The following is a 14825-nucleotide window of genomic DNA, read 5'->3' on the forward strand; positions in this document are numbered from 1 at the left end:
TAAAACTCCTGCCTCCATACTTATTCCAAAAAGGACTAGACAGCTCACCACTACAGCGATAGTCCTGCTTTACTCTTGTTGTCCTCGTCTCAGCACTTGGCTGGGGTCGATATGTGTCTGCATTAACAAAGTGAGGATGTGTTGCTCTAGTTGTCCTCTTCTTCGTCCCAGTAGTATACTGGTGTGTTTGAGGAATGTTTTTAGGGGAAGACAAAAGCCTGTAAAGGATTTAGGGATGGGGGTGGGGGGGTTTGTTGTGAAAGCGAAATGGGGGGATACCATGTCTCATCTAGGTGATCCTCCCTCTCATATCGACCCCCAGGGTTAGGATCCAAAGGCGCTGGTCTTTCCCTGGCCACCCAAGAAGAGGATACCAGGGCAGAAAAAGTGATGACACCTTCAGGTCTCTCACAGTACAACTCTGCATATGTTTTGGCTATGTCAGAATGTGGTCGTTTTGAGGGTGGGGAAGAGTCCTGCAACCTATAGATCTTGTGTTGGGTCTTTACCTCCCTTGTACACCTAGGTTGTATTTGCTGGGTCTATTCCCGGCCTGCATTAATGTGTCTGCTGGTAAGCTCTTCTGGGTCTAAAGAGCCCTTATGGTGGCTAAAAAGCTTATTTTGAAGCATTGGAAGAGTGATTTTAAACCCACTGCTGACGACTGGCTTCATAGCCTGTTGATTCTCTCCAGCAGTGTCCTTTCAATTCAAGCAACATGAAAATGACCAGGACATCTGGAATGCTTTCAATGATTTATGACTAGCCCTCTTCTCCCCACACACCCTTTTTTCTTAACGTTTTCGTTTTCATTTGTATAGTGTCAGGTCTGATACCTTAATGTTCTAATTGTGTTCTTATATGGCTGACTGTTGTAGCTAATTTACTGTTAACTATTCAATTATTAAATCCTTAAATATATTTTTTTATGAGACTTGTCTTTGCAACTGCCAAACCCGGAGCAAGAGTTTTGTAGTAAAGAACAGACTTCGTTTGAACGTGAATATTTGTAACAGAAGGGAATGGGGTGGATGACCAAGCACAGCAACATTGAGAAAAACCTGGAACCTCGATTTCGAAAGGGTTGTTTCCTGTCATTTCCTTCTATACTTTAATTCGCATTGAGACATTATGGTGCATTACTTGGAATTGGCTATTGTAGTATAGTAGTACATAGCCATGTAAAGTAACACTATATAGCCAGATCTACCTGTTCAGGCTAAGTTCAGTATACAGTATGAAAGGTGGAAGAGGCTGTGCAACAAAAAGGGTATGTTGGGAGAGAAAGCCCAGATGTCTAAACTTAAGTTTGCAGTGTGTTTGCCACCGTTTGTGTTTTGTTATGTTACTATGATTTTACTGTTCAATAGGGCTATGGCACACTTGGCTGTACAGCTTCTTATGCCACCATAAGCAGACTCACAGGACTGAGATGCAGGGAGGCAATAATTCAGGTAACAAGCCAACAACTTGAACAGTGCATCCCGAGATTGGCTTGTTGCTTGAGGGACCCTTCAGAGCTAAAGTGGAGACAATGGTTTTGAAACCGGAGAGAATGTGTTCCAAAACACTTGCAGACAAGAGAAATGGCGATTTTTACAACTTGTACACCTGGAAACCTTTCCATAAAAACCTCTGCGAGGGTTTGCATGCCAGATGGATTTGCAATGATTGCAACTTCCTAAAAATAAAAAAATACATAAATACAAAATTAAAAAAATAATAATATTGTCCATTTTGTAATCGCTTTGATAGTTTATGCCGCGCCAAATCATCTAGATCACCACTGCAGTAGTCTCAAGCCTCGTAGCACCTAAGCTTTTCTTTCGGTGCATGATGCTTCAGGACACCGAGCGCAATCTTTTAATCCATTCACAATGCATGGGTGCCAAGTTGACACTGGATGTTTTGAAAGGTTTATAGTCATAATGTCGACAACAAAAATGTCGAGTCAAAAAGTCGAAAAAAAAATGTCGAAAAAAAAATGTTGACTTTTTTTTTCAATGCATTTTTTTTTCGAAATGGGGGGGTTCCCCCCAACCCCCTTTTTAAAAATTTTTTATTTTCCCCTTTTTTTTACTCCCGAACCCCTAAAATAAATATATAATTAAAAAAACCGAAAGTCGACATTTTTTTTTCGACATTATTTTGTCAACATTTTTGTCTGTCGACATTTATTTTTCGACATTATGACTCCCCACCGTTTTGAAACCACGCCAAAACAATCGCCAAGGCAAAGCACTTATACATGCATCCTGAAGCAACACATCGGCAGATTCTAAAGACACTAAAGCTGGAAAGAAATGTGGGCACTTGAAATGTGTGGATTTTTAAACTTGCCGCCTCTGGGAGCAAATCCCTGCATCGGACCTCCTGCAAGCACTTGAGACCTGCTAGGAACTTCATGGGGATGCTGAGTCAGGACTCTTCTTAGGATGGGCTCTTCTGAGTTAATCTGCATCATCCAATCTTAATTAGCCTTCCCGACTGGGTAGCAGTTGCTGTGTTTTAATAGGGGAATAATGTGAATCTTAGTCCAAACTGGAAAAGGAAGAGAAGAACTACTTGCTTTCCACATGTCTTAACCTCCAGGTGCAAGTCAGGTCAAAGAAATCCAAGTACCGCGCTATCACAAAGGCTGACCTAGATAAAGCCCCACCTCACGTAAGGGTTCTTCTTTTCAACTCTACATTCACCCCCCCCCTTGCTGTCCCTGCAAAAATAATAAATACGCTACCAGATGTCATTACCAAGCGTTCCAAAAATTCTATCATGTGAACATTGGCTATACATAATCTTCTGTTTCACCAGAACAAGTCTCATCGTTTCATCTGCTTGCACGCTCCTCATGCGAAACACGGAACAATGAATGGTGGCAGTCCCCACTATAAATATTCTGGTATGCAAAGCATGATGGTGATGTTGATCCCATCCTTCAGCAAACACTTCTTGCTCCCCTTTGAAGAAATTAGAGTCCTGCAATTTGGCTACATTGATGTCTTCACTCTTCATATGACACAATCCTAATTTATACAGGCCTCTGTTATTGCTTCTAATTTGCCTGCCTGTCATTTAACTCTAGATGGGAACCATGCCCTTACTCAACTGTGAATGGCCTCTCCATGTCCAATGCACCCTCCCACCACGCAGTCACAAATCCAAACCCAGCACCCCAACATCCAGGTGAAGAATCCCCCAGATGTGACTTAACCCCTGCCCATACCTTTGCTAATAATGCTAGCCATGCTTTAGTTCACAAAAGCAGACTTGGGCTCACGAGTGAGCGTCCCTCTATTGGAGACTTTATAGTGCAGTAAGCAGCTCCCCCCCCATAATAGTACCTGGGTGCCGTGTTCAGGACATGGCTGAGCTTCTACCAATGGGGGTTTGAGTATGAGATGCCCCAATCCCTCAAATGTCAGCCAGTGATTAGCTCCATTCCAAGATTCAGTATGCTTCCATTGCTGCTTCCATTATGCCACAACACTTAGCTGCTGCTCCATCTTTCCCAACTTCTGCTATTCACAACTCGCTCCCTCTCTGCTTCAAAGCGGTCCTTTCCTATTGTGATATGATATATGATATGGCATTTATAACGCGCCCATACACAAGTGTTTCAATGCGCGACAAAGCAAGGGAGGGGGGGACAGACGGAAGACAGACAACGATCCTACTAGGCCAGGTGTCTGCTCACCACACCAACAGAGCCACCACCAGCCCTGCATTCTCGCCCAGTTCTGGTGCTTTGGGCCAGGACATCACCAGGCCATTCAGCAAATCTGTTTATGAATTGGCACATTGCAACCAGCCCCCCTCCCCCCCTTACCCCCTTTCCTTTCCGGCAATGAGCAACCTATCCGCCCCTGACCGTCTTTACAGGGAACCACCTCACTGACCTACATCAACCTTGTCTCCCCCCCCTACTTACCGGTCTCTCCAGGCTCGGACCTCATGCTACAGGGGCACAGTGCAGGGGCCTCACATGAATCCATATCAAATCTTACCCAGCGCTTTTGCTGGTGTGCCAGCTAACAATCCCCACACCTGCCATATGGTGAAAAAATACAGGCAAATGCCTGCACCCAAAAACAGGGCCGGCCTTAGAAGCTGCAGCACCCAGGGCAGCAGAACAAAAATGTGGCCCTGCAGGCCCCTAGTCATGAGGTGGGGAGGAGGGCACCACACTTTTCAATAAGAGCTGCAGTGGCCTATTGTTAAATGCCCTCCACTCCCGAGAGCGGGGCATATTTCATTTCATGAGGGTACCTGCCACACTTTCTCACACCATGCCAGCTCGGGGGAGACCACGAAATACTCCCCCCGAGCTGGTGTGGAGGGGGGCTAATAGCGCACCTGGCGGGCCTCCCCAAATTGGAACACTTCAATCATAACCGTTCGCTCTGATTAACTTGCACATACCCATCCTTTCCCAGCCCCTCCAGTGACCTTCCAGCTCCCAGTTCTATCTCAACCTCCAGATAAAAAAAGAAAAATTAAATCATCATTTTTTTTAACCTCCACCCATTCTAATCTGACTAAATCATTCAGCAATTAGACTAGCACTTTTTCTGGCCGTTGCAGTTAATCAAGTTTCACCTCCCAAGGAGCTCTGTCTATGTCGCAGATATTGCGGTTCTCTTCTGCGCCTCTTGGGCTTCCGGGGGCTGCAGGAGATCATTTGAATGCTTTGGACCTTTTTGTGCCTCTATCCCACAGCGCTCCATAACTTCTAACTCACTTCCGGCCCTTCTTTTATTTTCACTACCACCCCATTTTTCATCCTTTCCCTTCCCCCACTTAATGTTCCTCCCTTTGTCCTCTTCCTGTGTAGTGCTTTGAAACGGCCGGAAAGCAGTAATAGGCAAGAAACCCACACATGTGCTGTATATTTATTTGGTTCCCATTACTAGATATTTTTCTTTAACCTTTTTGGGATTGTTGTGAAGTTTGCGGACTATTTTTAAAAGGATAAAGCTAGGCATCGCACACTTGGTGATGGCTCTAAGGTTTTGAATTAATCCTAACTCATGGCATTGTTGTGGGCAACCTTCCAGGCTATTGTTTTCTGTTTGCCCTGCCATTACAGAGAGGAGGAGCCGCGTTTGTTGTGTGATAATACATTTAGTCAATTTGTAGTCCTTTTCAGGAATGCATATTGTACTTGCAGAAAATTACTTGTGGTTGTAAAGTTTTTGTTTTTATCAAAGTAAACGTAACATTTAACTTTATGGCAGGAAGTTAAACTGAACTATATCGACAGCAAATCGGGAACATTATCCTTTAAAACTTAAAGGTCTGAGGCAAAAATATTAATGCTCTGAAAAAGGCATTTTCTGATCTCTGTAGATGGATTGAGGTTGTTGAAGCATTGCTTAAATACCACAAAGTGTATTTGCCCAGCATTCCTTTGCCATTATTTAAAAAGGTTTTTTTGACTGTGCATTACCGATGGTGATCTCTGCAGTGGCGATGGAGATGAAAGCGAGAGGGAGCTGAAATGCTGATTTGTGTTACGAGGACATCTGCAAATGTTTTACGTTTTTTGGCAGGATTTCCTTAGAGATAATGACGTTACAGCCCCGGTGTGAGGACGTAGAGACGGCTGAGGGGGTTGCTTTAACTGTCACAGGTGTGGCGCAGGTACAGTAACAACCTAATTTTGGGAATGCATGCTTGACTTGGTTTCTTCATATTTTCTTCCTTCCACTATCCGGTACTCATCTGCTTCAGTAGAATGTGTTTTTATTTGAACAGCATAGCATCCTCTGTAGTAATTTTTAGGTTTTCTTCTGGTTATTGTTGGACATGGCCATACACAATGTACCATTCCCTCGACCCCTACCCCATAATGCTGTTTTATTGTGCCCAGATTGAAGTTTGAAATGAACATATTTACTGCTTTTTTTACAACAAATTGCATTGGCATTGGGTATCTTAAATTTTTATGAATAGAATAAAATACTTCGTGAAACTGTACCCGCATCCCTTCGATCTCTGAACGTTTTGCTACTTGGCTGAAAAGTTGCTAAACTCTTCAAAAGCAGCACAGGGAAGCACAGCACAGGACTATTTCAGACATCGATGAGAAGGTAACCTGTATAATATTGGCCTTCTATCTTTTGACAGTGTGTCGAATCCAGCATTCGTGGGTTGAGGATGAGACTGCAATTTTTAGATTGCTCATTTACATTTGTTTTACTAAAATATTAGTTCTTCGTATATCTGTATTTACCCATATATATGTATATACATGTATATGTATATGTGTATATATATATATATATATATATATATATATATGTATATACATATATTCATGTTCACTGTGGGCATTTTGCTAGGAGTGGCTTGGTAATTATGTGTGTATGAACTTTGGGTCTTATGAAAGCTGCTTATCACTAGATGCACAATTGGTGGAGACCAAAGCCCTTTTACTAAAGATAAACTCTCCAACAGGGTGAAAGTTGGCTTGGGTTTACTAAATTCATAAACTTTCGAAAAATGTTGGTTTAATAGGGATCATGTCATGAAGTCAAAGGGTTGGTTGGTCTCAAATGGTAGTTTCAGGTGACTTCAACTTAAAAAATGAAGCTTTGGGTATTATGTCCAGGCTTAGTGATGAAGATTGTAGTTGGAACATGCCTCCATTGGAAGCCTATTCACCATGGTGTAAAGCTGGCATGTACCCCCTAGGGTTGAAATCTGGATCTGACCAGTCCTCCGAGCATACAGAGGTGAATGGTTTTAGGGGATATACTGCCAAAAGAGACCTTGCAGAATGGAAACTATTCCAGCCATATCCACTATATTTTGATTGTGGGAATGGCAGAAAGCTCAAAGCTTTAATATCCTACTCAAGAGGGAGAGCTGCCATTACCCTCTGTCTGTACATGCATCTTGATCTCAAATAGAGCCCTCTGCCTGCTGAGAAGTAGGGGTGCTAATTACCCTGTTAAGATATTAGAGAATTAAACAGTTGGGATTGGTGTGATCATTAATATAGAATTCCTCAGATATTACAATCTCTTGTCTGTTTTCAAAGCCATAACAAAACCACAAAAGCCCAAATACGTACTAAATCCCTTTTTGAATGCTAGCAATGTATTCAAGTTAGGGGAACCGACTGCTTTTTACTATTTCTATGCTTAATGTAAGTGTGTACACTGTAACTTGCATGCATTTGCCAGTGTTGAAAGGTATTTACTAGGTATGTGGGCTCTAATAACTCTTTGGCCAAAGTTAGTAGGGGCTGTCATCTGATTGGTGAATGGGGAAGGACCTTGGGATAAACCGAGGCAGGAACAGTGGATCAGTAGTTTTCTGTGCACTCATTATTTTTACATAAGTGACCAACCACAGCTGAAAGTGGCTTTGCACCCCAGGAGGTTATTTTGCCCACATCCCCAACGCTGGCATTTAGGGGCAAAGCCATCAAAGGGGTCTATACAGCGGTAAATACTGGCCGTTTGCGGCACCACCATCACAGTTAAATATTTATGCATGAAATTGTTTGTTACTTGCTAGTGGTGTTGCCACTTTGATTGAAAGAAGTGCCTTCCCTGGTCTGCTACGGCTACCTCCTGGGAGTGTCTAGCAGAGAAGCCCTTTAACCTAGTTGTAGACTGATATTAATGAACCCTAAACTCAGATGCTAGTAAAATCCTAATACCCATATAAAAGACCTTCAACTGTACAGAGGCATTTGCTAGACCCCTGTATGACCACTTTGGCCCTTTTGCATGTGGCTCTCCCAAAGCCTTCTGGTATCAGTAGTTTCAACAAACGTGGGTTCAACCAGAGTTTCTCGAGTGAGCACCCATGTGGTGTCGGACCATTTTGCAGCTGGTTTTGCCTAGATGTTAACAGTTCTTTGAACTTCTAAGTTGCGACTTTAGTTCAACACAGTTCAGTTTCTTATTGGCTCTCCCCTCGACTCACTAGCTGTGATGAACTGCTTGGCCTCTCTTGTATCTGGAGTCTAGGACGGTGCCATGGTATGCTCCGTGTACCATTGACATCGGCTGCAACACACGCTGGCTATTATTTGAGGTCTTACGATTCCTTTCATGGAGGTTTTGCAGGTCTGGGTCAGAAAGGGCAAGGTTGCTTCTCTCCTTGTCCCCCCCCCCCTTCGATTCTCTCTGCCTTTCTCCTCTTCTTGAATTGCCATACTGGAATAGCTGTCTCGTCGTGCGGTCTCCCTTGCTCTTATTGTGCTCTTGTGCGCCACCTTTTATCCATGTGGGAAAGGGAAAGGGCCGTTGGGTGCGTGTGATTCTTGTCAATTGCCTGACTTTGCCTGACCCTTGTACTGGGACATGTTAGGTAAATGGCTCTGGTGTTAGTCTGTGGTCTTTCGTGGTGTCCGAAAGTGTTCGGGTCGAAAAAGGGTGGGGTGAGGGAATGGGGGGGGAAGTGTCTCTGAATGTCCTACGTGGTAGGCTGGGGAAAAGGTGTTGAAAGAAGAGGGATACCGCGTCTCACCAGCCAGTGTTCCACTTCCACTCCCAGAGGACCCCCTCTCCAGGTGATTGTCCCTCATTGGTCCACCCCCAGGAACTGGATTCAATAGCGATGGCCGTATCCTGGCCACCTGAATGGCAGATCCCTGGGGTCTAGTTAGGGAGACACCCTCAGGCTTCTCACAGCAGTCACCCCTTGGAGGTGGCTATGTTCTGGAATAAATCTCCCCCGCCACATTCTTTTTGGCAGTCCTCCGCAAAGAGTAACAATTGTAGGACACTGGTTTGAAAAGCATTTTAATGCTACATTTAGGTCTGCCTAATGCTGACTCTTTCCTGGCTTTTTAAGACTACATATTCTGAAACCAATTTGGCATATTTGATCAGTTTCTGCTAAAAAAGATAAAGGCTTTTTTCTCTAAGCTGAGAGATAGAAAATTAATAGCTTCTATTGGAACTAAGTCATGGGTCAGTCACATAGGAGTCTCGTTCATCAAGCAATGAATGGGGTCAAAACATTTGCCACCAACGCTCATGGAAAAATGTATGCTCTCCCTTTTTAAATGTGAAGACTTATTCCACCCACAAGCACTTAATGAAGAGCCAAATGTTCACTCTGACCACTTAGTGCCTAGTAGTTTTGACTAAACAGCTGCCCCAAACCTTTCTGGCCTCCTCCCAAAAAAGGCATTTGTAGTCTCAATCCTTCATAAGATTTCAAGGCTTTCAAGAGCATTTTTATATTGGGTGATTGGATATGCGTAGTGGACCTGAAGGATTCCTACCTCCATGTTCCACCTCTGCTTCCTCGTCAGTTCATGTGTTGGCTTTTCCATTTTGAGTAAGCAGTTCTAGGGCGGCGTCTCATCTGTGTTCCCCGGAAAGTCTTCCCAAGGTTAAGACAACATTCTCTTTGTACCCGAGGCCTTGAAGGGTCAATGCATATCCCCATTTGGATGACTGAGCAACTGGACGTCTGCGAACATATACACCATTCAGCCCTCCTCATGCTGCTAGATCTGTATTTTTTTTGTTTGTACATGGACCTTTTTAATCACAATCTGCTTTCATTATTTTTAATCTCATTTTGCGGAGCAGCAGTGATACTCGGGTATATTACGAGGGAGCAAATGTCCCCCTCCCTCCTAGAAATTATTCAAATGTTCAATCAGCTGCACTTCATTTTCTAGCTAGACGCCCCATGGCTTGGTGGTTTCAGCGCTTATTAGGCAATTGTATGGCGCATATGGGGCTGATGTATGTGTAGGCTATTCCACTGCCAGACTAAGTATTTGACTGGTATATGAAGCCTCACAGTGTAACCAGTCTACTCTTTCATGGACCATGCACATATCTATCCTTCCACCTGTGAAAGTGGATATTCATTGGTAGTGTGACACTTGTATCCTTTTTGTACACCCCTTGGAAGATCTTTCCTGTGGTATTAGAGGGACAATTCTGTATAAGTAATAAAGGGATTTATTGATTCATTTAACTGCTAACTAAGTATATGAAAGGAGTCTCTGAAGAAGGATGCTTCTGTCTCTCCAACCGCAGCTTCAGTGTCCTCTCCACCATTCCACATTCTCCTTCCAGAATCCCTGTAGGTTCCACACCAGTGCAGCAGCAGATATTACCATGCTACACATCCCTCTTCCTTCTAGACACATCTTCACTCTCCATAGTCCATTAAGTACTTCGGTCTTTGATACGTTCTCCCAAACCTTGATACAGAAGTTTGTATCCCAGTTGGTGCATATTTTTAATTTACTGGTAAGGAACATTCTTGGTTCACTCCATTTTCATCAACAACCATTTTGTCCCTACTCTCACTATTAGCTTTACCATTCATCCCCATAATTCTTCCATTGTTCCATACCCTTCCGTGACTTGTTCTTACAGCATGTTTAAACACCTCAATAACTTGGATCGGATCAGACCACTTAATGCTTTTCACTCCCAAAGCTTCTGGAAGCTTTACTCTCACAAAACATCCTACTTCCAATTTCCTGTTACACCTAAATCTTCTCTTGTCATGCCCTGCTTTATTACTATTTTGTCTGTCTAATCATATCTACCGCCTTACTGGTTATTACTCCCATATTTAGCATTTCAGTCATCCATCCAGCGCATAACTTAGTGGTGGCTTTTCTACCCCTGTTCAATTCAAATGGTCATATTCCTGTGGTACTGTGCGGAGTAAACCTTTGTGCTACAACCACCTTTCTGACTGCTTCTTTCCAACTCATTCCAGTGGCCCATGCCCATCTAATAGCATCTTTGAGAATTTGGTTGTATCTTTCTACTGCACCATTGGTGCATTGTGGGTGATAAATCGCACTAGTTACATGCTTTAATTGATTTTTTTTTTAAATACTCTTCCATCTCTAAATACTCTTCCATCTCTCCGGAAATAAATTGGGTCCCATTGTCTGATAAAATAACCTCTGGATAACGTTCACGACCACATAACTCTTCCATGAAATTAATAATATTCTTGGTCGTGACACTCGGCCTCATTTTTACTTCTGCCCACCTTGTTAGTATATCCATCATTACCACACAAAATGTTTGACTTCCTTCACTCCATACTTGGTCCCGTATATCAATTCCTACTTTCATCCATGGTCTACTTGGTAGATCAGTCATAACCATGGGGGGGTACTCATTACTCACACAACCCTTATTACAAAGGATACAGTCCCTTACGCGCCTTTCGATTTCTGCATCGCATCCCGGCCACCAATACATATTCCTTATTCTACTCTTGGTTTTGGAAATGCCTTGGTGCCCTTCATGTCCCAGTTCAATTATTTTCTTCCTGACGTCTTCTGGTGGAATTAGTCTGTCTGCTCTAAGTAAATATCCATCTTGTACACTTAGCTCATCTCTGACATTCCATAATCCTTGTACTTCTGCCTCTTTAATTTTATTAATGGAAATATGTTTACTGTTGATATTTTCTATCATAAACTTCATCTTCATGTCTTTATTCATCCCTTCCAACCATTCGTCTTTGGCAATAGCTGTCCTGCACTATAAATATCATTTCTTGTTGTTCTTCACTTTCACCTTCTTCTTGAACATTCGTAAGCCTAGGTAGGCAGTCTGCAGCATAATTGCTTACACCCGGAATGTGTTTAACCACTACATTGAATTCTTGCATTCTATGAACCCATCTCCTTATTTTTGCCCACACATTATCCAATCCTTTATTCATGAATAGTTCCACAAGCGGTTTGTGATCCGTGTGTATCTCAAATTGTGTTCCCCCACATAAAACTCCTGAATTTGTTTACTGCCCATACAATAGCTAAGGCCTCCTTTTCAATCGTTGCATATGACTTTTCTGCTCCCTTTAACAACCGCAAAGTAAACGCAATTATTTTCTCTTCTCCATCATGCAGTTGTGCTAACACTGCACCTAGGCCTACGTTACTGGCGTCTGTTGTAATCATTGTACGCTGTCCTCTTACATAGTTTTTCAGTGCTGGCACAGTTGTCAAAGCATTCTTTATGTAATTGAATTCTTTCTCATAATTTTCACCCTATATTTCACATTCATCTTGGTGAGATCCCTCAGGACGGCTGTGTGATCAGCAAACTTCGTACCATATTTAGAATAGTATTCAGCCATTCCTAGAAATGTTCTCAATTGTTCTTTATTGCTGGGGGTCGCCATAGTATTGATTGCAGACATCAAATCTGGTTTTGGTGCAATCCCTTCCTCTGATGTAACATGGCCTAGATATTCAATTTGCTTCCTATATATTTTTGACTTTTCCTTGCTTAATGTCATACCCATCTTGTGCAATTTCCTCAATGCTTTTTCCAGTCTACTATCATGCTCAGATTTATCTTTGGCATATATAAGAATGTCATCCTGAAAGAAGACTATACCTTCATCACCATCAAAAATGTGATGCATGGTCTTCTGAAACACAGAAGCTGCTGATATAAGACCAAACGGCATTCTCCTATATTGATATAAACCATCCAGGGTTATAAACGCCGTCAGATGCCTAGAATCCTTATGCCACATCAATTGATGATATGCCGAAGTAAGATCTAGAGTCGAAAACACTCTTGCTGACCCCATAGTTGATAGTAACTCTTGAATGTTGGGTAGTGGGTGTCTTTCAGGAATGATGCATTTGTTCAGTTCTCTAAGATCAATACACAGTAACTTTTCCTGAGCTCTTCCTTACTACTACCAATGGTGACACCCATTCTGCAGCATCAATTCTTTCAATTATGCCTTGCTCCTCCAGTTTCTTCAATTCCTTTTTAACCTCTTCTCTCATGGCTAGAGGCACATTCCTCAGCTTCTGTGCAACTGGTTTACAATTTTCTTTGAGTTGTATTCTGTGTGTAATACCTTTCACACAACCTATTCCATCCTTGAACACCACCTTCTTTATTGTCTCTGCAGTCATTTCATTTGATTCAATCACATAAACAGATTCTTCCGCACTAGCATCCAATCTAACCTTAAGCCATGCCTGTTGTCCAGCTGAGTAAAGGTGACGCTCCCTTTTTCGATACATACTTTCCCATTGGCGGTCCTATCCTTGAAAGCCAACTTCGCTTTAAACCATACAAAAAGGTCTATTTTCACACCACCATAAGCACTGGGATTAATGTCTGATTCATTTAGCCATTTCGGACCAATCTTTTTCCATATTGCTTCCGGCAATAGCGTGTATTTCGCTCCTGAATCTGTCATCATTTTTATTGGAGAGCCATTTATCATGATGATGGTCTTGGGACTTTCCAGTTCTGTTTTATTTGCATTATCACTGACAACAAAAACACATTCTTCCTCTTCATTTTCTTCTGCACCACCAATCCAATTCATGTTTCCTTTATCTATCCTACAACATTTGGCCAGATGACCCCTTCCATTGCAGTTCTTGCAGATTATATGGATAGCCGGACATTCAGGACTGTTAGCCCAGTGCATGGGACTGTCCCATCTAAAACCTGTCCTGATTCTTCCTCTGCCTCTTTGACTCAATTAAGGTTGACGATTATTCATGAAACGCCCTTGGTCATATCCTCCATATCCACGTCCAAACCCTCGACTCTTCACATCACCACTGTACTTGTATGTACTTTGCATCTTGGGTTCTTCTCTCCATTTCATCACAGCACTTTGACTGTTCCCATGACTGTTTCCCCGATCAGCTCTTGTCTTCTGAGTTGCATTGATGGGAGTTTCTGGTTTTAAAGCAGTACTTTTCACTCGATCTTCTAAAGTTTTTACACAATTTTCCATATTTTCAACTTATTAGCGATGCGTAGTACTCCATCCAAATCAGGGTCATCTTCAGCCCATAGACTTTCTCTAATCTTGGCGCTATTACACTCTAGCATGAATTGAACTCTGAGCCTCATCTAATTGCAGTCCGAATTTGCAATTCTTTGCTAGTTTTCTTAAAACTGTTATAAATTGTTCCACACTTTCCCCACTTTCTTGCGATCTCTTAAACTTATCTTTCCAGAATTGTGCTCAATTTTTTTCGTAATGTTTATTCAATTTGGCAATGCATTTCTCGTATTCATTCACATTCCCGTCATCTGGTAGGTTTGCTAAATCTTCATACTTTTCTTGTCCTGCTGGCCCCAAACAATGGAGTAACGGTGACTTTTTTTTCTCTCTACACTATAGTTCGTTCCACAGACAACTGAAGCATAATGTTCAAATGATTTTAACCATCTCTTCCATGGTGGATTTGATTCTCTAGCTTCAAGCAAAAACATGGCTGGTGGTGGAACAGTGTGCATTGTCAGGTTTCTGGCTGTGTTGATCACCAGCACCTCTGTTGTCAATGGTCGCTACTGTCACTTTTCTCAAATTGACAAAGGAGTTACACCCTCCTTGTAATTTCTCTCTATATTGCAGCAGTGTCAGTCTGGAAATATTCATAGAATTCCTGCACAAATTCCTTATTTCTCTTTCCTTATACTGACATGACTGGTGGTGGATGATATGGATAATTCTTCTTTTCTCTTATGAAGAACAAATCATTTCTTATAATGCACTATATAAAGTCTGTATAATATCTCAGGCTTGGCAATAGACGAATTCTCTACACCATGTTTCCCTATTTTTTATTTTGTTTAGGTACTGGGACGAGTAAGAGTAGGAGCAGATCAGTAAATCTTTATTTCCTCCATGTTTTTTTAATTTTTATTATATATTTCTTTTATAGTGCTAGGACAAGTAGTAGTAATTAATTGCTCCTCACTGTTTCCTTCGATTCCTTGTGGAATGTCACTTATGATTCATGTGCATGTGTACATTGCCAACATATTGTTTCCTTTCACTCATGCATCATTTCGGCGGTTGCGCAGCGCTAC

At 42.2% G+C, this 14825-nt stretch overlaps 1 protein-coding gene across 4 annotated transcripts in view; it reads left to right on the top strand.

Annotated features, from left to right (window-relative positions):
- FLOT2 (flotillin 2) overlaps positions 1 to 14825 on the top strand; it is a 566437-nt gene that overhangs the window by 228497 nt on the left and 323115 nt on the right. For 2 of the 4 annotated variants that reach the window (XM_069615304.1, XM_069615303.1), the window contains one exon: positions 5550 to 5640. The exons of the other annotated variants lie outside the window; for them this stretch is intronic. In XM_069615304.1, coding sequence (XP_069471405.1) covers positions 5550 to 5640 — 91 coding nt within the window. The remainder of the gene's footprint in view (positions 1 to 5549; positions 5641 to 14825) is intronic. 4 annotated transcript variants of the gene reach the window in all.

The sequence above is a fragment of the Ambystoma mexicanum genome, chromosome 9 (genome assembly GCF_040938575.1).
Source record: "Ambystoma mexicanum isolate Mex_15411 chromosome 9, UKY_AmexF1_1, whole genome shotgun sequence".
In the NCBI taxonomy this organism is placed as follows: Eukaryota; Metazoa; Chordata; class Amphibia; order Caudata; family Ambystomatidae; genus Ambystoma; species Ambystoma mexicanum.